The following is a 27,897-nucleotide window of genomic DNA, read 5'->3' as shown; positions in this document are numbered from 1 at the left end:
CTGTATATTGGTTCTAAAAAAAAAAAAAATATATACAGCATATACTTATTCTGCAATATATCTGAATTCCAAATCGCAACACACACGGTTTCAGATCCCGCCACAAACCGTTTGAGACATGGACACAAAAATAGAATCACTTAATTTGTTTGTCCCATCTGTCCTGGCTGGTGTCAAACACGATGTGTTTTGACAGCATCAAGTGCAAACAAATCCTGTCCTACATAGGCCGCATGGCAGGGTGACGAGTTCCCCTATTCCTGGCCCCCAACTCACACTTTCACAATCTTCAAGGTCAGTGCGTAAGAATAGACAGCTTATAGTGACTACTTTGAGTACACTTTAGGCAACATAACCACAAGAGCGAGCAAGCGTACAGTACACAAGACACTTAGTACATTTATATAAACAGTAATTATGTTGCTACTAGGCAGATGTATGACAAAGACAAAATCCATATGAGGCAAAACAGCATGTGAGTAAATGTAGCAAAAACTAGAATTACCAGCTCACAGTTTTACACTTCCAACAACCAATGACGTTGCAGTTTGTATCCATGTTTGTCCAGATTCATATAATATTTATCGAGCAGTAGCAGCAAGTGTATTTTTTGTTTAATAGGATTCTAGTGAATATCAAAATTTCAGCTGATGCACATGAGCAAATTCCAGGTACTGTTAGTGGTCACAGAAAGGGAAGAATGTTATTGAAACATCTCTACAACAAAATTGTTCTTGCTGCACATTATGACGTCTGAGTTAATTTGACCTTTAGACATTTGTGTGAAATGTTATTATTAAAAGCATATAAACTCTTGAGTTACAGCCAAAGCGTGTTTCGTGGGTCAAAGTCACTCTGACCTTTGACCACCAAAATCGAATCAGTTTATCCTTGACTGCAAGTGAACGTTTGGGCCAAATGAGAAAAATCCCACAAGGCATTACTGAGATACAGGAAACAACTGATAAGAAAACTAACAGTAAAAGTTTTTTTTAATCGCAGCTAATGGTCCTTTCAATAGAATAAAAAAATATAGTAGTTTTAATGCTATTTTTTATCACTAACCTTCAATGGATATGGTGTAATTGACTCAAACTGTATATATATATATACACAGTTTGTGTGTGTGTAACTGACCCTGAAAATCTCAAACTACCATCTGAATAAACCAAGGCCCTTTGAGGACACATGTAAAATAGTGAATTGCCTAACAAGAGCTGGAACACCTGCTGTTTTCAACTGTAGCACATATGCATGAAAACCACAGTTCTCAAGAAAGAAGGATATAAGAATAAGGGATGGAGGGAGGCAGGGCTGCCTGTTTTCTTTGGCAGCATTTCGCTTTGCTTCAAACTGATTAACCAGAACCTGTTTGTTCCTTGAGAAAACATGGATACAGTAGAGGTATGTGGCAGACAAGTAAACATCCATTTCTACATCCTTGCAAACTTCTATTGACCTCTCACATTAGGAAAACCTGGTTTACATTCTTTCTCTCTGTCTCTGCACTGCTTTTCTTGATTTCCCCCTCCATTGTTTTGCTCTCTTGTTCTCTCACAGACACTTATCTGACTGAGGCTCAGCCTATCTAACCACAAATAGACCAGGGGACTAACAGTGATGAAACCCAACAACAGTACGGCTGCTGAGCTTCTTTGTTTATGTTGCTAAGTGGAGGGTGTATTCACTGTGTGAAGCTGTAACCAGTCAGAAGGTGATGTAGACAAGAAGAAACAGCAGAAGAAAAGGTGAAAAAAAAGAAGAAAAAACAATATTAAAATGGGAAAAAAGTGCCACAGAAACTCTGATACTGAACAAAGATCCAGTAGCAACCTGTGCTTTGTCTGATTGATCCAGAGCTGTGCATCGGAGCAGATTAAAGTTAGCTACCGTTATAGACAATTACAGCACTGATGGATGGCTGTGAAAAACAAGCCTCCCTCTGCTGTCAACCCTCTACTTTCACAGAGTGACAGATCGTCGGGAGCAATCGGCAGCAAGCTCGATCAATCAAGAAGCCACACACACCTCAGGCAGGCTTACAGCATGTACAAAAAAAACCATTCAACATGCAAGCAGTGTTTTATAACTGCATTCATACAAGGCATACACACCTCAAAAACACACAGACACGAAAACATTATATATGGACTAAAACTACACTTACTCATAGTATTGCAAACTGCCATAATCTGATCTGCAAACATGATCAGAGCTCTCCCAGGTCATTCTTTATCAGATCTGACAAGATTTCTCCTATTCTCCCATCAGCGTTTCTACTACTATGGTACGTTTGTGTTTTTCCAACTGAGAGTCACCAAACCTTAATTCCCAGGATTCACTTGTGTTGCCGAAGAGATGTGACGTGAAATCATGATACGTCTGTTCCCTGCTCTCCAGCTTATATCTACCATCCATGTCTTTACATTTCATAAGAAATACTGCCAACAAGCAGAAACAAGGTTTAGTGTATTGGATAATACACGTAATGCTGACATACATCCAATCAAGAGACTAATGCAGGCAGAGCAGGCTAATTCAATTTGTAGTCTGGTGGCACAAATTAAAAAAGGTCTCTGTAAAATGAAATATGGGAGCAGTGAAAGTGCAATAAAAGCTGAAAGTCTATATTTAACTGTAGGTAATCCATTTAAGACTTTTGGTCAGGTTTTCTCACAGACTCAAAGACAGCCTGCTTCCTGTTACTGATCTTATTACTCCCTCACACACTGCTCCTGAACACTACTTGTCCTCTGTTAAACTTTCACCCTGCTGTCTCCTTCTGCAAGGTAAGGGTGATGCTGAGGCCTTGCCAACCAGTTTTCACGCTGCAATGCAATTTCGCCCAAATACACGCGTCTAAAAAACTCACAAGAGCTGATGTTGCATACTTTTTGTCTCTATAACGTGACTCAGTGCCTTTTTCGCTCTTCATCCCCCTCCGGTTCTCTGCTTCACTTACTCTGTCTCCATCTTTCACTCTTCCTGCGCACGACACAACACACTTGAGCACAAATGTACAAATGCATAGAGAGGAATCAAGAAGCACTTCCTGTTACTCAGCAGTGAAGCAGCAAGCTGAGAATATGTTTGAACTCCTTTATCGCAAGAGGTTATGTAGACACGGGCGTCCTTTCCGAACACAATAACAGATTACCTATCACCACTGGTCACCCCCCCTCATGTTTCTCTGAACTCAGTGTTCCAAACAGGTTTTTTTCCAGTGCTGCTCTCATAAAGACAGACACAGATTGTTGATGTTAAGCTGAGGAAACAAAACTGCAAACTTCTCTTGACTACAACGATGAACTCCAGCATATGAAAACATCTGATTCTCTTACAGTTGAAGACAACTACACCACTCTTCCTGAATGTCTCATCTGTCTCCAGCGTATTTGCTATTTACAATTTTGACTACTGTGTGTAAAGAAAACTGTTCCTCAGACGTTGGAAAAATATCAACAATCCTCTTCAGCGAAATTCTTGTTTCAGAAATACAACAACAGCTTAACAATTCATAATACGTAAAAAAGTTTACATGATTAATATAAGGCTAAGGTAGCGTTTCCCGACACATTCATTCAATCTATGTCGGTAGTAGGGGTGAAGTAGTTTCACTGCAAATAGTGCTGCACACAGCTATATGATGCAGGAACGGGAGCAAGACAGCAAGCTAGAGATCTCTTATCGTATAAGGAGTGAAATATAAAGTGACATTTTTTGTATTCATTAGGAATTAATTAGGATATGGCGGTAGCCACAGTCACATGGGAAACACTGGCTAAGGTTTTTAGCTTATCAAAAGTACTTGCAACTAGAAGGGCGCTCAGACACTCTCTCTTGCAAAGTTAAAGAAAGGGAAAAAATATTTCTTGATCCACCCATTTATCCAGATCCACTTCAAACTTAAATGGGTTCTTAATTTGTTCAGCAGTTTTGGCATAATCCTGCTACATAACAACAAACAGACAGTGAAACAACACCCAATGAAAACATAACTTCCTGGGCAGAGGTAATAAGTAGCCTACATTAATTGTAAACTCAACTTAAATTCTTATACTAACATTTAGAATATGTAAAGCAAAAGTGCACAAAAAAAAACAGACAGTGCAATGTCACATACAAATTGCACTTATCCTGAATTTGATCATTTGTGATAAAATACAATGTTTTAAACAACTGTCAGCATTGTCACCATGGCCTAAAATGTGTCATCTGACTATTTCCAGTGAGCTATCTATCTATCTATCTATCTATCTATATCCAGAGACCGCTGACCTAATTTTGTGAATGATTTTAACCTAACCATATTCCTACTATGATTTTAATGACCGCCCATAGTTGTCTCTGCCTCTCCGAAGCCATTTGAGGCATTTACTTTCATTATAACAATCTCATCATCCAATAGTTTATATTACCATGTCAGTGTCCATTACTGCATCTTGTAAGCACCATTAGTTGACCACATAAGCTTGTTCAGCGCAGAGGGAGGTCTGTGAAGAGGGGAGTCATCATAGGAAGACGTTCTCATATGACCAGCTATTCTGTGCCTAATCCTGCTCTCCCTCAATTACGCACAAACACATATGCATGTTCTTAACTGCACACACAGATGTCAGGTGAGGTAGCATGCTGCAGAAGTGGGAGTGTTCGAAGCGAATGACAAAACCCAACAACATAAAAACACTATAAAAACAAACGAGCTGGCCCAATTCCAGCCCATCCCTTGTGAACAAACCTGCGTCTGCACTATTGTATTTTAAGAAGTATAGCGTGACATCTGCTTTCACTGGAGCTTGAACCTGCTGAGGATGATGTGTTTCTCTCCTGACAAGCAACGTGTGCCAGTTTTTTTCCCCATTGTATCTTATACCACCTCCAGCAACTGCAATGCCAATTTCATGTGAAGTAACAACTTGGATTCAGATTTGATCTGATTTGACATGAACAATTGTTCCTATCATGCACCACTCTTTAATGCCAATGCCCCTGGGATATTGTCCTGATAAAACCTGGCTGCTATGACACCCTTTACTCTCATGAAACTAATCCTTTTTAATCACATTTTCACAACAAACATGCTGTTAATCTTTGAACACTTCACAGCTCTGCTGTGTCCTCAGATCAGTCAATATGCTGACCACCCAAATGTTTAAAAAGCCCATGAAATCCAGACTTTCACTTTCTACAGAATTGCTGCTATTACTGTGGAATACACGCATTAAATCTCTGTCACTTGTTGACCTGAAGCTGAACTGTAAGAAGACCAGAAAAACACATCAGCATCATGTCCTCAACAAGCGACACCACAAAACAGAGAAGTAAAACATGAGAGGTGTCCTGCACCACAACACGACCTTGCAACGTGTAGAAGCACATGAATTATACATCAGACTCCTGTGTTCGGGCAGGGAGACGGTTCAGAGAAGGCATAAGAGCGAGATGGATAAATCTATTCTTAGATAAGTCATTAAGTCCTGAGATGACCTTCCCAACTCCTGTTATGTGTAGCTGCTCTTGTGACTCCCAGTAGTTTCTCAAGATTTCAGCCCTGGTGCCTGTCATAACTTTTAATTTGACATGGGCAGGTAAATTACCATCCCCCTCTGCACTACCACAATTTCAATATTAGAAATAATCCCAGCAGCAATAGGAGCTCCTTAGTCGAGTCACAATGATCACAATCACAAAAGGAAAACAACAAATATTACACATTAATTATAGGTGAATATCATGGAGGAGGGTGGTAACACATCTCCAATGGTCCACTGGTAACTCTGGAACTGTTAATCCAACTCTACAGTTATAAACTAAAGTGTAAAGATAATGGTTGAGCTGGTTAGGTTGAAGATAACTTCTTCATGAATACACTTGGACTGAAATGAAGCCTGGTCCTTGTGTTTTAGTGGAATTATTTTCATACCTTCTGCCTTTTTGCTTTCAATGCTTAACTTATACTGTTTTTTTTCTAAGATCAAGACATACTGCGAATCGGATCATTCATGCTGGCGTTCGTAGCATCATCAGTAAGTTACAGTTCTCATCACACATTTCTCAGAATTGTTTTTCTGCTCCTCTATGCACACTTCAGTTCAGTTAATCAATCTAAAGAGAATAACATCATTCTCCATTCGGTCCTGAGAACAAAGTTTCCTCTCGATAACAAGCTTCAGCCTCAAGAACACTAGCTCCTCCAAATAAACAAGAGCTATTATCACAGGGAAGGAGGAAGGATGTTGGTTGCTAAACAACATTTCCCAGCATGCCGCCATAACACTATAATGAGACTGTTGCTCTAGTGTAGACGATACAGGTCACCCTGACCCTAAGGTGTTGAATCTCAGGTCAAAATACTCAAAGTAAAGGCCGTGTCAAACAGATTGCTGATTTCAGATGGACTAGTTCATCATTTCACTCATAAATTTAGCTTCGCGGTTTAATCTCCCCACCTGATAGCCCTCAAAGCCAGCATGTCCCATGATGGGTGTTGGGGCCTCTGGTGGTGCTGGGGCCCGTCTCTTCTTGATTTCAGCCATCCTTGACATATTCGTGACCGACTGAGACTGGGCCACTTCGATACTGGAGACTCTGGACACACACTGTAGGTGAAATCAGGAATAAAAGTTAAATATGTATCTAAGCATACATATGAACAAACATGTACTTGTAGAGGAGTCTGCAGTCTATTTTCTAACAAGTTAAGATGATCAAAACACATAACAATTTTGTTCTAAACCAGGGGTAGGCAACCTGAGGCTCTGCAGCCGAATGCGGCTCTACAGCCCCTTTGCAGTGGCTTCCTGTACAGTGTGGTGCATGAACAATTATATTTTTCGTGAACGATGAACTGAACGAATCAGTTTTCATATGATGAATGTGAACGCGAGTAACGTTCAGTCTTGCTTATTTTTAAAATTATCATCATATCAGGCCATCATGTGAAATACCAGTAGCGAGAGAAAATGTGTGTGCGTGTGCTCCCAGACACACAGGCCTCGGGGCTCCGCCCCCCCCTCCCCAAATCACTTGCTCAGAATAACACACAGTGAAAACAGAGCTCGTTCACTTGAAGCAGCCGGTAAGTGCCTTTGTTGAAGAACAGTGGAAACAGTGAAACACAGAGTTTCTCTCTGATCACAGCTGCTTCATGATCAGAGCAGAAGCTGCAGTTGGTTTGTACCGAGCTGGAGTTTCTGTTTCATCCTCCATTCTGACCTGCTGTCACTTGAACTAATAAACACTCATCACTAGTTATCAGGACCTGATCAGTACATGTAGTAACTTAGTGTTTGTTTGATTCGCCCCAGAGTTTATGAGGCTGCATTTAAACATCATGAAAAATGACTCGTCAACATTTTTGTGCTCAGTACAACACGAGACGAGACGCTCACAGTCAGGACTCAGTGTTAAAATGAGAGGGGCGACACGCAGACATGATCTGACACCATCGATTCATAACTAAACACATGATCGCAAGTTTGTCACATAAATCATCCCAATAAAAAAATGGAACAAATGAACGTGAACTAGTTCAGTTTCATCTGCATGAACTGAACTTTGAACTAGTTCATTTTGAACTGGCACAACACTGAGTATAACAATATACAAAACATTATAAGCTGTGTTATCAAATATTTGTTTGCGGCTCCAGACGAATTCTATTTTGTGGAAGGCTCTTTTGATAGTAAAGGTTGCCGACCCCTGTTCTAAACGTATAAATTATTCAAGCTGCTGTTGCACGACCCATGAATGAAATGCCATTACATTTTGAAAGATCACTCAGGGATGACTTTATGTCTGTTTTGGGCTCATCTAACATGGAGGAGACTAGATCAAACTTGAGGAATAATACATGTAAATATATGTATTAACAGATTTGACATTGAATTAAAAGATGAAAAATATCCTGTTTCAACAAAACACAATTTTTAAATGTTTATATGAATGCAGATAACTTAAAAAGCATTTCGGTTAATGTGTTCCAACTCTTTTGCTCTCCACACGGAGTGTTTATCTGATTTACATATCTTGTTAACTACCATACAACAAAGGCAGTGACAGAACTCACATCACCGGCAGAGTTTAATTCAAGGATTGATTTAAATCTTATTACTTTATTATACAAATTAATTTCATATCTAGATGAACTGCCATCATTAGTAGGGTTCAGAAGTTTAAAAGTTTCACATGCAAATGCAATCGGCCGTGTATGTTTTGGAAGGTAAAGTTCATTCTTCAGTCACACCAGTTATTGCAACATTTATTTGACGGAGTTAAAAGAGCATACATATTTTCAAAGGGTCGCTGCTCCTGACTTAAGGCATTAGTACGAAAAATGGTTTTCAATACTTTTGATCAAAGAGAGCCCAAAGTGCTCCTGAATATCTGAACCTCCTCATGGCTCAGCTTGGTACAGAGCTTTGGCACAACGGGGGAAATCAACACCCGCCTCCCCATGCTCTCAGAAAAGTAATGTTTAAAAGCAGATTAATTGATGCGTTCAGACAATGCCTGGATATAAAGCAAGTTCAGATCATTAGAATTAATTGGACCCAAAGTTATAACATCTCACAGTGGGGTGGGTCTGGGAAAAGAACAATACTTCTGTGAAAAGCCTTGAGGAGAGAAGTCCAGTAGGCTTACAGCTTTTTTCACATTCTGATTATTTTTGATTCTTACAGTTACTAATATTTTAGTAACAAACCTGTTGCGAGCACTTCAGCCACTTATAACCTTTAAAAAAATCTCACTTTATATCTAGACACTATCCCCATTATATTAAAAACTTATAGTGAGTGTTGATGTATCATGTGACAGTAGATTATCAAAATGGAAAGAGGGTGGAGGACAGACACAACATCCAGAATAACACTACCGTTTAACACGAGACGGATAATGGATTGGCTTGTTCAAAGTGTGTCTTCAATCTAATGAGAATCAAAACACTAAACCATCATCTTTAAATACAGAATCGATTTGACCTTAAGCTCACACTGCAACGTGAGTTCAGTTACAGGGGACGGAAACTGTTACTTTCTATACCCTTGCTCCTTTTCAGGATTTGAAGTTTGGTTTTCCATCTTAGCAATAACCAAGGTAACAAATACAGCTTTACACCAAAATTAGTTTTTTTTTAAACACGGGTAGACCTGCTAAGAGGTGACTGACTCCTTCCCCATTGCCAGCAGAGGAGTTTGCTTTTCTGTTCTTTTTCCCCTGGTGAGTCATGTTCAACGTCACCAACGCACTGAAAACTGAGGTGCTCTCTCACCTAGCTGGCTTGCCAAGTTTGCGAGTTCACCAGAGTGTCATGTTTCAAATCCTGCCAATTGGAGTCGGAGCCCATTAGAACTTGTGTCTAAAAGCCAGATGTTAGCAGATGTTAATAGATTTTTTTGACTAGATGAAAGGGCGCTTCAGTATTTCTGTGATTCATACAAAACACAAACAAATATGTAAAAATCCCACTAATTGCAAACACGAAATAGGGACATTAACATTGTAATAACAACTTCAACTTGAGTTAGAATAAAATTACAGGATGAAAATCTTTATGGTCAGGTCAACGCGTGGCACACTGTGACTGACAGGGGTAAGAGCAGGGCACGGGGGGGGGGGGGGGGGGTAGTAGAGATGGCATGTGGAGGTTGACAGAACAAAAAAAGAAATGTTGGAAGTGAAAGATTGATGCCATTTCCAGCTTTTGAAAAAAAGGAGCTTGTTTCTCACCTCCCCAAAAATAAAATGTTCAAAGCAGAAAATTCACATGAACTCTGCCTGACTTCCTCACCCTCTCTCTTCGACTTTTTCCCCTTGGTGAAAAATCTAAAATCTGTCAAAACAGCCAGAGAGGAAAATACTAGCAAATGCACTCCAGCACTTGAGGGGAACCCAAGCTCTGGGTGCGCTCAAATTTTCTAAGTGTGTGTAACCTTAGAGGAATCTATTAAACATCTGCATCGCCAGGGGACATAATTAAAACAATGCATCTCAGGAGAATGCCTAACTAATCCCACTACAAACCACAAATGTAAATCTGAAAATGATAGTCACAGTCTTTGATGGCCTTTCAAAAATGTCAGAATCGCACTTTGTCTCACTTCAGAGGGAGAAGAATACTCCTTCACATATATTGAACGAGGAGAACTAGTTCTCCTTTTGCAAAGTAAAACACACAATATTGGTTGGTTATATTGAGAAGAGTGAAATGAAATTAATGAGAAGTTGCAGATTTTATACTTTTTAAGGTTAAGCTACACTTATAATCCAATATTGAGAAAGACGCCGCAACATTCAAAACAAGATCATAGTTTTGTATGTATATGTCCGTCCTCTAGACTGAAAGTCTCTTTCACCTATCACTGTACCAAAGATCGCTGGTGGTTGGGCGTGGCCAGAAATGTGCACTTTTTTTACCTGTGACCTCACCTAACAATGATGTCATGGTGTACTGGTACACCATCGTGTAAACTTCTCTCTGCAGGATCGGTTGTATCAAAAACAAGACTCTAATGGGGGAGTCACTTTGTAAACACAGATATATAAAAAATATCACCAAAACTTAAATGTAGAGTTCTACAATGACAATATCTGCACCAAAATTAATTTCAGAGTGCATTTGTGAAGGCTGTGGCATTATTTTGGAAAATAATCAGGTAGGTTTTTGGTCCATAAGCTATATGCATCTTTGCATTCTACTCATATATAATATCAATTACTTCACTCGATAACAATAATTATCACAATAAATGTCACATAATTATTTATTTTAAGTAATAAGTGAAGGTTTTATGAGCAGAGAATGACAAACACTTGATAAACATTTTATATATATATCAAACCCTTGTTATATTGCTATTAATGAAAATTACATTGCAATAATTAATTATATCGTTTTATTTCCCATTCCTATTGGAATGCATTTTACTTGGTGAGACTATATCAACAATTTATGCCACTTAGAAATCCTTGATATTCAACAGTTTCTGTATTATCTTGAGATTTAGAATCCTGCTTCCTTAAGTGGTATCTGAACTTTAAGGTCTGAAAAACGATTTCACGGTTGTGAGGCTCCCAAATTGTTGCCTCTGGTGATTGCATTCAATTGCTGTTATCATGAGGTTAGCAACGGTAGGATGTCCTTCCTAAGCTAACAAAGTTAAGTACCTAAAGTGGGGCCACATTTCTGCCACTCTGAGATTGTTTCATTAATAAATATGATCTGATTGATAAATATGGGCCTTGGTTTTATTTAATCTCAAAAAGAAGAAGAGAATAAACAAGCACTAATGTCCCTATTTTATGTCAGAAGCAGCATGGCTGTATAACATGATGCTCTCTGACCATGTTAGTGTTTTAAGACCACACACACACACACACACACACACACACACAGACACACACAAACACACACAGTCGATTAGCCCCTAATGAACAATTAGAGATAAGAGGCTGGGCTTTTAGTGCTAATGTAGCCAAGGTAGGGTAATCTGATGCCTTCAGGCTGATAACACAGTATGTGTGTGAGTTTGCTTGTGTGCACAAATGCATGTGTGTGGTCTGATAACAGTCCCTGACTGAGAAACAATCATATCAGAGAGAAAAAGCCCAGCTGCATTAAATCCCATTGGAAAGAGACAGATACGGCTGAGAAATATCAATATAATTAAATAGAACTTAGCTCTGAATGTCTCAGATACATTTGTGTTTTGAATAAATTCTAAACTTTCAAATCAAAGCAAATAAGAAAAAACTGTTAGATTTGATGTCTTATCATGCTCTGCTGCCATGTTTCCCCCCCTTTTCCCTTCACTGTCTTTCTTCATTGTTGCTGGGTTTTTTTTCAAATCCTAAAGAAATATTTTGAAGGAAGATATGTTGTCAGAAGTATCTGATGAAGACATAAAAAACACAGAGGATGAAGAAGAGCACACAGACAGCTTAGACAAGGAAGGAGAGAGTGGTGACAATGATTCAACAACACAGCGAACAAAGAGGGAAAGGGTGGAGAAGTTAAACCAGGGGCTTTGTATTTCACAGAACGAGTGAAGTGAACATGAGGGGGGGCCAGGCAGTGTTTTTTTTCTAGCTAATAAAATCAAATGCCATATTGATCTGAGGTGAGCCACAGATAACTGCTGCTCAACTGAGCTCCATGGCTTCAAAATCTAATTAGCGTGATTGAGTTATAGATATAAAAGATGGAGAGTTGCTTAATGCGGCATCTAAATGTACGTCTGGTTCAACATGGATGCACTTCCCACACAAAAACACACACATACACACAAAACTTCTATTTGAGCATTGAAGCCAATGTTAAAAGATGATTAAGTTTTGATGTTCCCAGCCACAAACACATTTGGCTGGTTTGAGTTGAATCATTTACGGCCGATCTTCCTGGGTCACTGATCATGGATCAGTACTTACTTTACACTACCTCATTCATGATGACTGCTGGATAAGAGCTATATATATATATATATATATATATATATATATATATATATATATATATATATATATATATATATATATCTCACTATACAACAGTGTTATCTAAAGTCATTATATTAGGCAGTAGACACTGGTAGAAAAGAAAAGGGAGTGGGAGCCAGAACTGCAGCAGCACTGTTCCTGTATTGGCCTGGGATGAGCAGACGACTAACCTTTTGAGGACAGATGCTGCCCTCTGGAGGATATGAGCCCACATAACAACTCAACAATCAAATTTTACAAGCGCAACAAGGTCCTATTATGTGCTTCAAGGAAAATGTCCAATATATATATATCCTATTATGTGGCCATTGAGACTCCATAGTTGATGCTAACTTTGCACAATCTCCCTTTGTGATGGACATTCAGGGAGACAAGTACTGGCACAAACATGAGAGCAAGCTATGTGAGCCTTCTTTATTTTTCCAAATGTACAAGATCTTCACATTAATCGTTTCTTGTTTTTTTACTATACCATCTAATGTCTAATTACTAATGATTCAACTGCTGTCATGATTAAAATTGTACTGATTAAACAATAAAATATTTACTCAAAAAATTTCTAAAATAATGACAAGTTAGAATGTTTTTCATTATGAACCAAAAAACTTAACCAGTCATAAACAGAAGTTATTTGGTATTTAACTTATTTTCAAAATGTTGATAGACATCATCACTTGTTTTTTTATCAAATAAATGTTGCAGACTTAATTCGTCAAACTGAATGCCATATCAAATTATCAACAGCCGTGCAGGAAAGAAGAAGAAAAGAATGGACATAACAACAGGAACCACCAAACCACATGATGAATTACTCAATGCTGTTACTGCCTTTTTTTCAGTTTGTCAACCCTGTGGTGATGTTTGAAGTTTGTTTGTAGTTTGTGTTGTTGTTACTGATCGGTCTCATATTGTAGAAGGGTTTCTCTTATTATGTCCACCTGTAAGATATGAGTGGATTGCTCCAGAGACGCGTTTAAGTGAGATGACAATAGAACTAAATCCCACTTTCATTTCACTTATCTGGACATTTCCAGATGTGTCAGTAATACTTACATTGGGTTGTGTGTCAGTATTTTGAGTTACTTTATCATCACAGTCATCCATGTCCACAGATGTTTCCTCCGTCTGCAAACGGAAGGCACAGCTCACATGCAGCATTCAACTGTTCAGTTGCATCATGCATTAATCCTGCCTCAGCTATCAACAGGAATAAGCATCACTGGCATGCACCACTCCACACCACAAGTTAGTTTGTAAAGTATTGTGGTTTAAAAATTCGCATTGTGCAGATAAATCACACCTGAACTTTGTGGTCAGTTATTTATTTTGATCTTATTCAGTAATTATCAGGTATTACTGCGGATAAATGAACACATTTTGCCCAAAAACAAAAACAGCAACGTGGAGTCTTACCTTGGATTTCCTCCTGCTGAACTGGAAGATACCCAGGAGGCCTTTCTTCTCTGCTTTGCCCAAACTGGTGGTACTGGAGCGAATGGAGTCTTCAAAAACAAAAGAGTTAAATGAGTGTAGAAGCAAGGAGATAAGGGTCATGCTGAGAACAATTTTATGAGGAATTTAGTAGCAGTGAGAGGCAAATTGTTCTTACATGCACAGATGAATTAGGTGAACAACAATATTCACACTTAAACATAATCCAGTTAAGTTGCTTCACTCAGCAAAGAGAAATGTCTGTTTTTTGTATTCTAAATACTTGATAGCTTGATATTGTCTAAATACACAACTTGTTTGCGTGTACTGATTTTCCTCAGCAGAGGGCGCTGTGCCTTTATTTTTCTCCAGCACCCCCTCTCTCACCTTTACAGTTGACAAAGCAGTAAATAAGAATGTGTCCAGATAACACTGTTGGCTTGAGGACAGAGCGAGAAGGTCAGCCAACCATTAAGAACATCGCAGACCTATACTACTGCGTTGTTTGGCTTCTAAAAAAATGTCAAGGTGACTTAATCATAAATCATTTAAAGCGGTTGCCCATTGATGATGTTGGCACATATTACATTGACAAATTAATTATTTGAAGGCAGACGACTAATAAGCAAACACGCATGTTAATCGCACTAAATAAGGGAGTTAATAAGCAAGCAGGAGTCCATTGGGTTAAACGGCTACATGGATTTGAATGGAACCAGCCACACGGACACGACTTATCATGACTAATACCTGAGTAGTTTAGAACTGGAGCAGAGGCCATTTTATGCAGGAGAACTGGAAAACATGAGAAGGTGTGAAAAAACATTCAGTCGTACTAACTAAAGAACTGATTGTGTTACTGAATTTGCACGACAACACTGTTGGTAGAATTTAACCAGAGGTTTAAAAAACATTAGCATTTTATATACTACTACTCTGACATAATCTAAATAATTTATAGATTTTCCTTTGATTACATGTCCTTTACAATAACTGCAAGACGTTAAAACCAAGATATAATCATTGTGTAATAGTATCTGACCATATAAATTACATAATGTTCAAAATGTTCCTGCTTAAACCATAAACCACAAGTCTTTCCTCACAGATCACACACAATGACAAGAATGATAACTGGGTGTGGACTGTTACCATGGTAATGAACAACAACACCAAGTCTTACACCATAATTTAACTTCCCACTAGACTTATTATTGAAACCCTGAACAGAGTCAGAAACACAGCAAAACCTTATATTTCTTCCTAAGCACTTTCCAGGCCCAACACAGCAGTCTTTTTTTTCTCAAATCCACAAATTTTTATGAATATCGGGGGCCCATGAGAACTATCAGTAGATAATGCTCCAATAGCTGGATGAGTATTGATACATGCCTTGATTAATTGACTATTTCAGTAATTAAATGCAACAACGGGATATTATTCCAAATAATACAAGAATTATTTTTGAAATCCATACATTTTTTAAATGATTTTGACTCAGTTTCAATAGTGTGAATTTTACATTGAGTGATATAAAATGCACCATAACCTTTGAAGGACCAGAAAATGACAAACAGAATCATGTTTAACATTTACCTAGAGTTTGATCGTGTACGTAGAGCTCCTTTATCCCCAGCTCTGTCAGAGATTTATCCAGCGGTAACTCGCGGCGACTGATGCCGTCCCTCAGGAGCAGGACATGAGCAGGGTCAAACTCACACTTGTCACAGATGACTGGCGTCAGAGCTTGGAGTGGTACCAACGGGTTGACCCGTACCACCGCCTTCTGGCTGCCGTGGTAGTTCACCATCAAACGAACTGTTTTCTGATACAAACGGGAGAATAGAACAAAAAATCAGTGTCTAACAACTAGCTAATGAGGACACACTTTTCTCATTCTGCAACAGGATTTTCTTAAAAAAGAAAACTCCTTTTTCCAGTGGACCAGAAAAGGAAACGGAAGTATACAAAGTGAAGGTCTTGTATCAGCTACATCTCTGGGATAGACAAAAAGGAAAGAGGTTGGTCTCAATATAATAAATAAGACAAAAATAATCAGAGCTTACTGAGTGTCCTAGCAGACAATTGATAGATTTGAGCATTTAAGCAGTAACAACTAAAAAAGGTTGACAGACCAGACAGAAAAGGTAAACTGAATTGAGCTGCCCTATGAATATTAAGTGTTAAAAGATTACAACAGTACAATGTTTTACCTGTAATTAACTCACTCTTTAATCTTCTTTTGGAATAGGAACAAAACACATGTTAAAGGTGAGGAGCAGAGGAAGAAAAAGACACATAAGTGAAGACACTTCAGTAATGAGTAACTCAAGGTTAAAGTTTGGTGGCTGAAAGAAATTCTAACATTTAATAGGCTTGAGATAGTGTCTGTGTTTATGTAACAACACATAGTTACATAGTCAATCCCACAACACTACATAGAGTCCTGTAATGAAGAACAGACGGATGTGGCACTGTGTACTGCGAGCTTTATCACAAGTGGTCTGCATAAGCCTCTGAAAAAACACACAGTCCACTCTGGAGTCAAGAGGCTAAAGAATAAAAAAAATGGCTCTTCAGTTGGTGGCCCTTCAGTGGCTTCTGTATATCACGTTAAGTGGCCTGCGAAGTTATGTATTACTTCAGGGAACAGGGCTTGAAATACTGGAATGTGCTTAGGGTGCAGGCTTCTGCCAAGGTCTTATCATTTTACAGTTATCCATTAGTTTGACAGTCAGCATTGTTATGGAAATATGACAAGAGGAGCCAGTTTGGTTTCCTTCCTTTGAAAGCATGAATGAGCACAGGGAAGATTATGCATTTTTAACTCACAGGTCAGGAGAAATGGTCCTTTGATGGAGCGAAACAAGGGAGATGGCTTTTTTTGTTGTCTTGGGTGTGTTTATGATGTGTGCCAACAGTGCCAATATTTACCAGTCTGGATATGTAAGGAGTAGATATCAGATGGTTAAATAGACCGAAAGAGGGAAGAAATACCTGCTATACCTTGGCAGATGTATGAATTAGTCACTATCAAAAACCATCATGAAGGTGTTTGACCCAAAAGTGAGTAGCTTTGTTAAGGGTCTACAAACAGTGTATTGCAATCAATACATCACATTTAAAAAGGTTGAGATAAGTTGAATGTTTATTGTAGTGTCACATCAAGGATTCAAATATCACTGAAATACTCATACAGACTCTACTGTCTGTTTGTTTTGTCATGGTTTCTATTCATGGTGAGCTTTATTCCTCATTTTCCAGTAAATTATACTGTATACAAATATAATCATTTTGATTGTACTATATTTTACTCAATCATATTTCTTTTTCATGGCCGCCTTACAGCAGGATTCATGGTTTCGATTCCAGTTTGGCATTGATAATGGATGAATTCATCTTTCATAATGGATACAGTTTTTTGTCCAACACATTCATTCAATGAGAGTAGATCAAGTATTAGAAACACCTCTAAATATATCTACTATTAAGTTGATTCAACCTCCTCAACAGTTCCAACACAAGCCAAACTTTACAGTCCTCACAAGGGAAGGATTTAAAAAAGTTTAGAGGCTACATAGTTTTATCTGAGCAAATCTAATGAAGTGGGAATAAAGCACACAGTATTTCAAGTGTGCATTTTAACTGCTGAGAGTGGTGGTACAATGAGCAGACATGATGGCATGACAGGATGACTGTCGGCAGCGTGTGAAATAGTGTCAGTCTCTGGCCTGAGTCCAGATAGGGTCAAAAGGAGAGAGAGCAGCCAGTGAGCCCTAAGAAGAGCAGAGAAATAATGCATGGTAACTAAAGGTAAGGCACTCATCAAATATTCAAACTGTAGGAGGAGAACAGAGAGAAGCCAGAGAAAAGAGGAGAGACAGAGAGGCTAATGCTCAGTCGAAAAAATAAGTTCAGATAGACAAGTGAGCTGTATAAACACATACAAATTAAATATAGGGGAAAGGACGGATGAAATGGCACACGAGTAAAACTGAGGGAGAACTGACACCAACGTCATGCTTGGCCAGTTTGATCCCAGCTGGCTTCCTACCTTAGCATGGGCCCTTACAGGTTTCACTGGCCTTGCTTTCTGCCAGCAGTCAGCGGTAAAAGGTAGAGAGGGAAGGGACGAATATTATACAGGGCTTCTGGGTAAGGTCCATGCAGACTGTACAACTATTATAAAAAAGGAAAAGCTCTTTCTCAGGCATCCTGGGATACATTCATCTGCATTGCTTCATGCGTAACACACGACAAAACATGGGCATATTGGAGAAGTTTTTTTCCTGGTTGTCATTATCTGACTTATATATTAGTAATGTGTCTGCAATCAAAAAACATAATAATCCAGGCCAAGCATATTCCACCTCGTTTAAGAAGGTTTTAAATATGCTGTGACAAGTAGAAAATCCAAAGAACATCCAGATCACAGAATCAGGCTCCTCTGTGACTCACCTCTGGCACTTTAGGCGCCGGTCTGCGCAGCACTTTCTCCTCCCAGACTTTCTCCTTGATGAGGACACAGGCCACGTTGAGGGAGCCCAGCAAAGAGTTGGGCTTGAACCCCAGAGGGTGACCCTCGGGCGACAGCAGCTCTAGGGTGTGCAGTGCCGGGTTCAGGTGGTATCGGCTACAGAGCTCGACCAGTAGGTCCATCAGCGCCTTACTGAGGGAGGGAGAAACCGAGGGAAGGGAGGAGAGAGAGAAAGTGAAAGAGGGGGTGGGGGGACGAGGGAGACAGGGAGCGAGGGAGTTTGGAAGAAAGAGGGGAGAGATGGGGAGTAAGGGAGAAAGAGAGACAGAGGAAGGGGAGAAGATAGGGTTACAACGCCTGCCTAGCTTAAGCTCCGGTACAGAGAATAGTAATAATGTCATACAACAAACCAGATGAGCTTAGAAAGAAAGATAGACACAAAGGACAGGAATTCACAGAGCCATTTTCACAGCCATAGTTTAGAATGACGGTAATCAAAAGGTTGTCTTTCTCTTAAATCCTTCTGTTTAAATACACAATTTTTGGGACATTTTGCACTGATTGTCTTACAATGACAGGATTTTACTACCAGAAAATGCAAACCCAAATTTAACCATTTAACCAAGAAAAAGTTCACAGCTTAGAAGTGTTCAGATACAACTTTACTTTTGCAGGAGAATAAAAAAAGGCCATTTATCGCATGCTGAATCTGTGTAGTTTATCTAAACAGAACCTCTGAACAGCTTCCCATGATATAATGGCAATAATAAGCTAATTTCACATGCATGTGTGTGTGTGTGATTGTGTGTGTGTGGTGCAGTTAGTGAGGAGACCTATAGTGGTATCTGTCAATCATCAGATAAAGAAACCAGGAGACAGTGTCGGTGTTTTCTGGGAACGACCAGATCAGATGACAGAACTGAGAGAGATACTCCTACAAAGGACACTATTGATGACGATCACTAACAAATGCAAAGAGTCTACAACTAAAGCGACAATCTGCAATCAAAACACACAGTGTCCTGTGTTAAGAGCTTTTAAGCCAATTTAGAGTAATCCAGTATTGAAAACATGTCACTTTTCAAATGTCTGGTTTTACTTTTTTAGTTTGTGCTTGTGGCCAATCACTGTTCATTCCTAGTGAGCGTCAACTAAAACTTTGGTATGGTCCAAATCATACATTTCTAATCATGGAAAATAACAACACAGGAAGTTATGTTTGAGATTATGCATGAGACAGACATTTATGTTTTCATTTGATTCATTGGTGCAGTCATAAAATGACTTACTGAGTTTGAATATTAATCTAAAGGTAAGCAAGATTTTAGAACAAAGAATCAACCAAATCTGATTATGAATATACTGTATAGCTGAGTGGAAATAATGAATTATCTAACTTTATAGCTACTTAATGCAGATAAGTTTGTGTTGTTACAATTGCCGACATCACTTTACAACATTTACTGTGTTAATTAATCAATTGATAGTTCAGGGGTTGTACTATTTAGTATTAGCCCTTTATAGGACATATGTGTTTAGGACACCTCAGCCATATGAACTAATACCATGTGTGTTATCAAATATCAGGTTTTGATATTGTTAATGAGCAGTGTCAGAAGGACAACAGTAAACACAGCACATCTGAAGATAAAATGTAATGTCACGCATTCCTTTCTGTAAATGATCTGGAATAAGGAAACCCTGATGGATGTCCAGTTTCATTATCTTATATCAGATAAATAGAGGAAGCTAGACAATAGCAAAGTGGAGCCCTTTGGCTGTAGTACTAGCCACAATCTTTTGTAATAATTTTAAGCAATGTAGGCCATCTGAAAGGGTTGCATAATAGTTCTACATGTTTAAGTGAACAAATATACTCTGATAAACTAAAATACCTTCTTCTACAGTAGTTAGAAGTCTCACAGAGTCAGTGGCTGGCCTTTTAATAATGATAAAAAAGAAGCTTCCATGCTTTTAAGCGAGCACCTTGTTCTGTGCCAGGGAGGCGTCCCTAATTTTCTGCCCCAAAGGAGAGAAGCTCATTAGGGGCAGAGGACAGTAGCAGGTCAGGCCTAATCTGTCCACTCTCTGGGACAAAGCTTGTGCTGAGACTGGGAATGGGACCCCTTGACAGGGCCTCCCTGGCAGAGCAACCCATACAGACCCAACAACAAACACGTCTATTACTGTTTGTCTGGTTAAACATAAATTACGGTTAATATATTGACAGAAATGAATATTAAAATGTAAGTGTGAATAGACATTTTGCTGTGAGAAAGAAGTTTTTATAAGAAACAAGTGTAATGTAAAGTAAAATATTTGTGTCACAGTCCGTTTCCTCTCACCTGCCGTCCTCTGTTACAGTAGTCTGGTATCCATGTGGCAGAGTTAGCTTGAAATCCACTTCGGGCATTAGCACATTCTCCTTGGCCTCCATTCCTCCTCCATCAGCGTTTTTGAAGATGTGGCGTGGGGCGGGCTGAGGGGCCTGCGGCGGAGGTGGGGCACGTGCCTTCATTCTGTTCCTGATCATTGACAACAGCAAAGACACACAATAAGGAATATTATTAACTTTTTGTTGTAGTTTCCTTCATTGTAGGTTTTCCTTTAAATAAAGTAGGTAAACAACAGGCATTCATACATGTGGTACTTGAGTGTCAGGTTTACAAGACAGTCAACCGATCCAAAAGTTGTGTTGCTAAAAAAAAAAATGTATACACTCACTATAAATGAGTTTATCATTTTTTAGTAACACACCTTTTTCATTTGAGGAATTATGTTCACACTGTAACTCTTTAACTGTCTGTTGGTTGTTTGTCAGAATTATGCAAATACTACAAAACAGATTTCCCCAAAATTTGGTGCAAGGTTGGGATTTGGGCCGAGAGAAAAGCCATCAAATTTTGGTGCAAATCTGGAAAAGAAATCCATATTTTTTCTCATCACTTTCTCTAACATAGGGTGTTTTTTTTACATTTTCACTTATTTCCCAAGGAGTTTTGATCTGGCATATGTAAGGGACTGATTTATCAGTGTGTGCATTTTGGTGCGGTTCAAAAATAAAAATCGGATCCAGCTTATTTACTGTGGTTTCACAAGGTGATTGAATTGAGCCTTGGCTGAGGTATGCGCTCTATTGACTGCCATTGTGGTCTATTATTGTTTAAACAAATTGCATTATGTAGATAATTATGCAGATGCTCCATGTTTAGTCTCAGTAAGACAGCAGCGCATCGTAACGAACAACAACCCACTGTCACCTCCTCGGGAGCAGACTGAACACCAATGACTTTATTCTGTTTCTTTCTCTCTTCACTAAGATTACATAACACTCTACAGACATTCTGAGATGACGAATTTGTCAAGAAGAGCCGGTCTTGAGCAGCTGTTTATCCAACTTTACCCAGACTCCTCTGAATATTAATATAATCATTAATAATAACACATTCTCTAATATTTAATCACCCTTAAGAATGCTTACTCTTGCTTTTAGAAAATGTGTCAGATTATAATTTTTTCCCAAAAATCATTCTGAAGGAAAATTAACGCAAAAAACATCACTCATCATATTATTAACTGATTGGCAATCCGTCATGTGTAGTACATTCTTGAAGCACCAATAACTATTCAAAGCAGCAATATCTGGGCAGACAAATGTATTTGTAGGCTCAGAAAAACATAGACAAGCGCACAAATCCACGTGCAAACCACAGCTCGTATGGGTGGAGACGTACCAGATGTCAATGACATGCAATCGACGAGATGCTGCTATCTGCACATTTGACCTCGGTTCAACATAAACTGTGCTTAGTCTGACAGAGACAGCTGATTAGACAGAATTCAAACACTGCTACAATGACAAATAGCTTTTCTATACGACACGTTTCTGCACACACTCCCTGTCTGTCTTCACAACACAAATAATAGATGTAGATAACTTTCAAAAAAACATCCCACTCACGTCAGAGGCAGTCCTTGAGTTGATTAAGTGTTCCAAAAGTGTTATATATCAGACTGTTTATAAATCCAGTTCCGAGGATTCGCCTGTTCCATTGAGAATATGTGCGCTGGTTGAGTATGATGCAGTACCCTTCAAGGTAACGCCCAGAGAGGTGAGAATGCACATGAACATAGCGCAGTGAGCGGACTCTAACCTGGCTTAAGTTAATCATTAACAGCTACGTCGAATATCAACAAACTTTTACACACAGGACACATTATGCAATGTAGAAAATGCTTTTCAGTGGATGAACATCATGGGACTGACAGACAATATAGTCTCATCACATGAAAATAATTTCTAATCATTAACTGCAAGGGGTTGTGACTAAAATTGGATTTAAGACATATATGGTTTACTCCTTTAGTTATTAAGATGGGAAAAGATGAGCAGCTTAGAGACCAGTAAATGTATGAGATTCTTATATTTTTGAAGGTAAAAAGAACTGGGCCCTGTAGAACCGAAGGACTGGGCCTCAGCCAGGCTTAACACAGTCACCCAGTATCCTTCTCTCCATCTCACTTGCTGTTTTTCTCACCATAACATTTGACTCTCCCCCATCTCCCTCCCTCTCTCTCACACACAAAGACTCCTTTAGGAAAAGCCTAGTCTCCCACAGAGTTAGAATGAGCAAGTGAACGAGAGAGGAAGAGTGAGCAGGAGAAAGAGAGGCAGCGAAGGAAAAACAAGAAACCCTGCTCCAGCACAGGGGGCAGTAAGTGCTGAACTGCTACAGGGGCTGAATTTCAAATGGGCTTTGGACACACACACACACACACACACACACACACACACACACACACACACACACACACACACACACACACACACACACACACACACACACACACACACACACACACACACACACACACACACACACACACACACACACACACACACACACACAGAGAGAAGGTTACTAATGGACCTTTCAGAACCACTTGGTTCTTTTTACCTGACTTAGCAGCATTAACAGGGATATATTTCTTTCACTATATTCAATTAAATTAGATAGTTGTTGATTTAGGTGTTTATAGCACTCAAATTAATGTTCTATCTAATGAATCTAAGTAAGATTCTGGATAAAAGATGCTGGATTCTTTTAAACTGCCAAAGGTGCTGAAGACTCATGTGACAAAATCATCCAGGACAGCGTGTGAGCAGCTGGAAGTGGAAAACAAGAGTGAACAAAGAACACCACAGATAAAAGTAAACACTTAGGATCAAACACCAAACTGTTTCAATACTACCCTAGTGGTTGGCAAATGTAAAACTAAAATCATCCACATCTACCCCAGTTTACTTTTCACACAGCCTTTGCTAACACTGGGACACAATACATAGCTAGTGCAAGATATTTAGCAAATACTGCAGATGGGTTGTCAATAGCTTATTTCAATATAAAATGATGAATATTTATATACTATATGTACTGTAACTCTTAAAACAACAGAGAACAATGGTAGAAGCCTCTGTTCATTTTGGATACAGCCATATGATGGATACGAGATTCCGGATTATTTACAGTTACATTTTAGTTCCTATACAAGTGTATTTCAGTCAGACAACTCATTTTAAAATGCAGCAGCGGAAAATAGTTAGGGTGAGTTTGGAATCTAGGAATTTACTTTATCACTTCCCTAGATAAGATTGCATTGATATAATCAGGAGTGATTAGCAAATATCTTAAACCCGCCTACAGGTGGACGCTGCGTTTGAAGAGGGGCTGAATCAACAGACAGCAAAAGTGACGCGGGACAGCAGAGACATTGACAAGGTTGATGGGAAATCTTTGCACCTTAAATAGATTGGGAGGGTGTGTATGATCGAGGATTGTGGAGAATGATGCATGTCACATGATCAGAGCAATGCAGCTCGAGTTGCCTGTAGCTTGCAAGTGTTGCTTCATTGGTTCCTACAAGTGGATTTCTCTCTCCAGTTGAAAGCTTCAGGTGTCTATGATGTCATTCTGAAAGGCCTAAACTGAGCAGTGGGTCAGTGATAGAATACAATATGTGGAATATTTAAGTGTTCACAAACTGTTATACCCATTACCTTTGCTCTCAGTGAAAAGTAAACAACAGTGACAGTTTAAGACGTATGCTTATACACAGCCTACCACTCATCCTATTTTCTGTCTCTGTGCGATCCTCTTTAACAGATTAGTCTCAGTGTCTACATGTCTGCGTGTGCACATTTTCAGTGTGTGCATGTGCACGCTGCCGCCTCCCTGACCCAAATACAACCATGCTTATTCCTGATCACAGCCCCCAGGAGGATAAATCATGTCTGTATGTGTAAGCATGACTGTGTTTGTGTGCAAATGAAAATATACTGATCAGTAAAAATATGAAATAGAATAGTGCATACATGCAACACATGTGCTATGCAAATAAATGTGGTTACAGTCAGATGCTTCGTTAAATTACATAACACTGATCAGACACACTGGAGACAACTTCCTTAAGGGTTTTGTTTTTCTTGGGGAAAGAAATAACTGTCAAGGACTGTATTTATCCCAGCCATGGAAACACAGCCTTAAAACCTCCCACTGTGGAAGGTCTTGTAAAAATAACGGAATATTTTAGTATATGCTCTGAATAGTGCTCTGTCAGCATCATCCTGCACCAATACAAATTCCACTCACAAGGGGCCTGTTTTAAGTTGAAAACCATCTTTTGCCGTCTCACTTGATAGCTCCCTTCATCAGTGAGAGCGAAACCGACATTCTGACCCAATGTAAGAAATAAAGTCTTTTGTGGATGTGAGTGAATCCATGTATGATTTAAGGTGGCACACAGAGCTGCAAAGACTCATGAAGTCAGTAAGTCGGTTCAAGAGACGGTCATCACATAGACAGACAGCCAGACGTGTCCTCAGTCAGAGACGTCCCGTCGGTGTGATACAATAGGATCACTGCAACAATGAGTTACTATCCTTTAATGAAGACAACCAATTGGGAATGGAGCAGATTAATTGGCCAAAAACATTGCGCCGAGTGACCTACATTCATTATGTGCTTTCTGAGGATATAAACAATGGATGAAACCAAAGTTTTGTGGCATTTAATAAGGATTAAACAATATAAATGTCCCCCATTTATTTGAATATAATAACACTGTACAAGACAAGATTTCATCGGAGCTAAAAAGCCTTTCCTTTAGGTTGATGGTTTGACCTCAACAATGGTGATTCAATCCTTTATCTCAAACCGCTAGACTTACTCATTCTGCTTAAGAAAATCACTAAATCCAAAAGTCTGATATAAAGTATAGAAGTGGTACTGTAAAATAAATGACTGTGCTCTGGAATTAATTAAAAACAATGCTGTAACTTATGTTTTTTTAAATACAGTGAAAAAAGATACATATTTTCCAAATGGACTCAGCTTGAAAACTTGGAATATTATTTGGAATAGAGAACTCAGCTGAGAGTGCAAACATCAGCAAAGTGAGCATGAGTGCCACTTCAAAAGTTCAGTCACCCACTTACATGCAAGTACTCACACATGCACATTATAGCCACAGCCACAGTGTGGACACTTGAATTTTCCCCTCCTTTTGTGCATTGAACACAGCATGAATGATACACATCCTGGACCCTCCGCCACTCCCCTCACACTCTAAACACACTCACACACAATCCTGCTACCAACCCAGCATACCCCTTGGGTGTCATGGTGTCCCCATGGCAACCTATATTTATACCACTTGACTGCGGAAGAGAGCAGGCTTCAGTTTAGTAGCAGCTGTGGATTTTCGATGCATGCACACAAAGGGTGAGTGACCCAGAGATAGAGAGACAGAAATGAGCAATGACACAGGGAAAAGACAGAAAGATTATCTGTTTAATAAGGGAGTATTGGAGACATGGGAGCCCAGTAAAGCATTTGTTTGCAGTTGCTAGGCACACAACTGTCTAATTCAGCATATGCCTTGATGCTCATATTACCATTCATGTAGTTACAACCACAGCTCACTGCAATGCCAAGTGAACTGTCTCAATGATAATGCCACTGGAGAGATGGCACACACACCATAGCCTCATTATTCACTACTACAGCCAAGAAAGAAATGTATGACTCTGTAGGCATTTTTTGTATCTCTGTTGCTTTCTATGGGGTTAAAGTTTATGCTACTCTGATATAGGCAGTTAATCTCTGATTTGTTTGGTGAGCAAGGTGGTCCCATTAAAAACTGCATAAGAGGAGGCAGATATTGACGACATGAATAGCAGAATAATGCCACTGCAAAATTTCCTAAAAGTCAATATGGCGCCTAACATTATACATGTCAACCATGACTTATTTTTCAAAACATCAAAATATTCAAAAGCACCAGCTGATGAAATAAAATAAAATAGTGCTTTATTTACAGTGGTATGTGGCTCAATTTCTCAAACACAGGGTCAAACAACAAATCTCGCCTACTGCACCTGTTGTTCCATGTTAGTTTCCATGCAATCTCGGAAACCGTTGAACGCTTCCCCATACAAAACACAATTAGCGATTCTTTAATGGGCGTTTGAGGTGCAGTCAACATTTCGGCTAATCTCTACTGACGGATATCGGCACATAATGCACATAAATATGTTCCACCTCTTTGGCTTTCCATACGCACTGCTTACCTGCAGGCAACCTAAGCCTGCTCAAACATGATTGGTCAAACTAGAAATGGGGACCAGAAGTCTCCCAGCCCCATATTCACCTGCAGAATCTGTTTGTAGAGAGAAGTTTGCAATTTGCATGCATTATGAACTGTCTTAAAACCTACTATAAAAGGTATTTGTTTTATCTGCTTAACCAATATTTATCAGGTTGTACACGGCGTCTCTATCAACTTTTCTAAAACAACCAGGTTAGAGCTCTGCACAATCTGTTCCACAGGAGTTAGAAACAGTGGCATAATAACCCATGGGAGAAAAAAAAAACAGACAACACCACACCTCAGGTGCTAAATGAATTGTTGCTCGTTGGGATCAATTATGTTGCTAACACTACAGTAATCTAAGGGTTTTACTTCCAGGATATACTGCAGTGACCTCAGTTTGAGTCAGCAACCGGTGATCCGGGAGTATCAATTTCACACCTGCTTAAAGGAGAGAAATCCACTTACTGTAACAGCACTCCACCCGACCCACCCTCTCCTCCTCTCTCCTATCTGCTGCCTGACTCTGTTTACTCAGGGAGTCATTTTGTCCATTGTGACAAGTGACACAGAGGCACGTTGTTAACAGTTCAAAATTAGATAAACATACAACAATAACTTTCCAAAAATATGAGCAGGCAGCCAACTTCCTTCTGGAAAAAAACGTCTTTCCATTAGAGATATTATTTGACCAAATAGGACAGGAGCTGAACAAAAGTGCTTCACAAACGTAACAAAATTAAATAGCAACAAGTAAATGAGAAGAAAAAGTAGTGCAATGATAGTGTCTTCTGTATTGTGTGTGAAGTGATCCCAGGTGGCACAAACCTCCATGGAGAGCAAAA

At 39.2% G+C, this 27,897-nt stretch overlaps 1 protein-coding gene across 1 annotated transcript in view; it reads right to left on the bottom strand.

Moving 5' to 3' along the window:
- The window catches only part of cobl (cordon-bleu WH2 repeat protein), a 56,040-nt gene that overhangs the window by 20,830 nt on the left and 7,313 nt on the right, over positions 1–27,897 (bottom strand). Inside the window, 7 exon segments of the mRNA XM_034610956.1 lie at positions 6,450–6,599; positions 13,549–13,620; positions 13,909–13,997; positions 14,677–14,721; positions 15,523–15,751; positions 18,385–18,595; positions 20,749–20,928. Coding sequence (XP_034466847.1) covers positions 6,450–6,599; positions 13,549–13,620; positions 13,909–13,997; positions 14,677–14,721; positions 15,523–15,751; positions 18,385–18,595; positions 20,749–20,928 — 976 coding nt within the window.

This window comes from Hippoglossus hippoglossus, chromosome 16 (assembly GCF_009819705.1).
Source record: "Hippoglossus hippoglossus isolate fHipHip1 chromosome 16, fHipHip1.pri, whole genome shotgun sequence".
Classification (NCBI taxonomy): domain Eukaryota; kingdom Metazoa; phylum Chordata; class Actinopteri; order Pleuronectiformes; family Pleuronectidae; genus Hippoglossus; species Hippoglossus hippoglossus.
The sequence above is the reverse complement of the archived record's forward strand: the minus strand, read 5'-3'. Positions and strand labels throughout refer to the sequence as shown.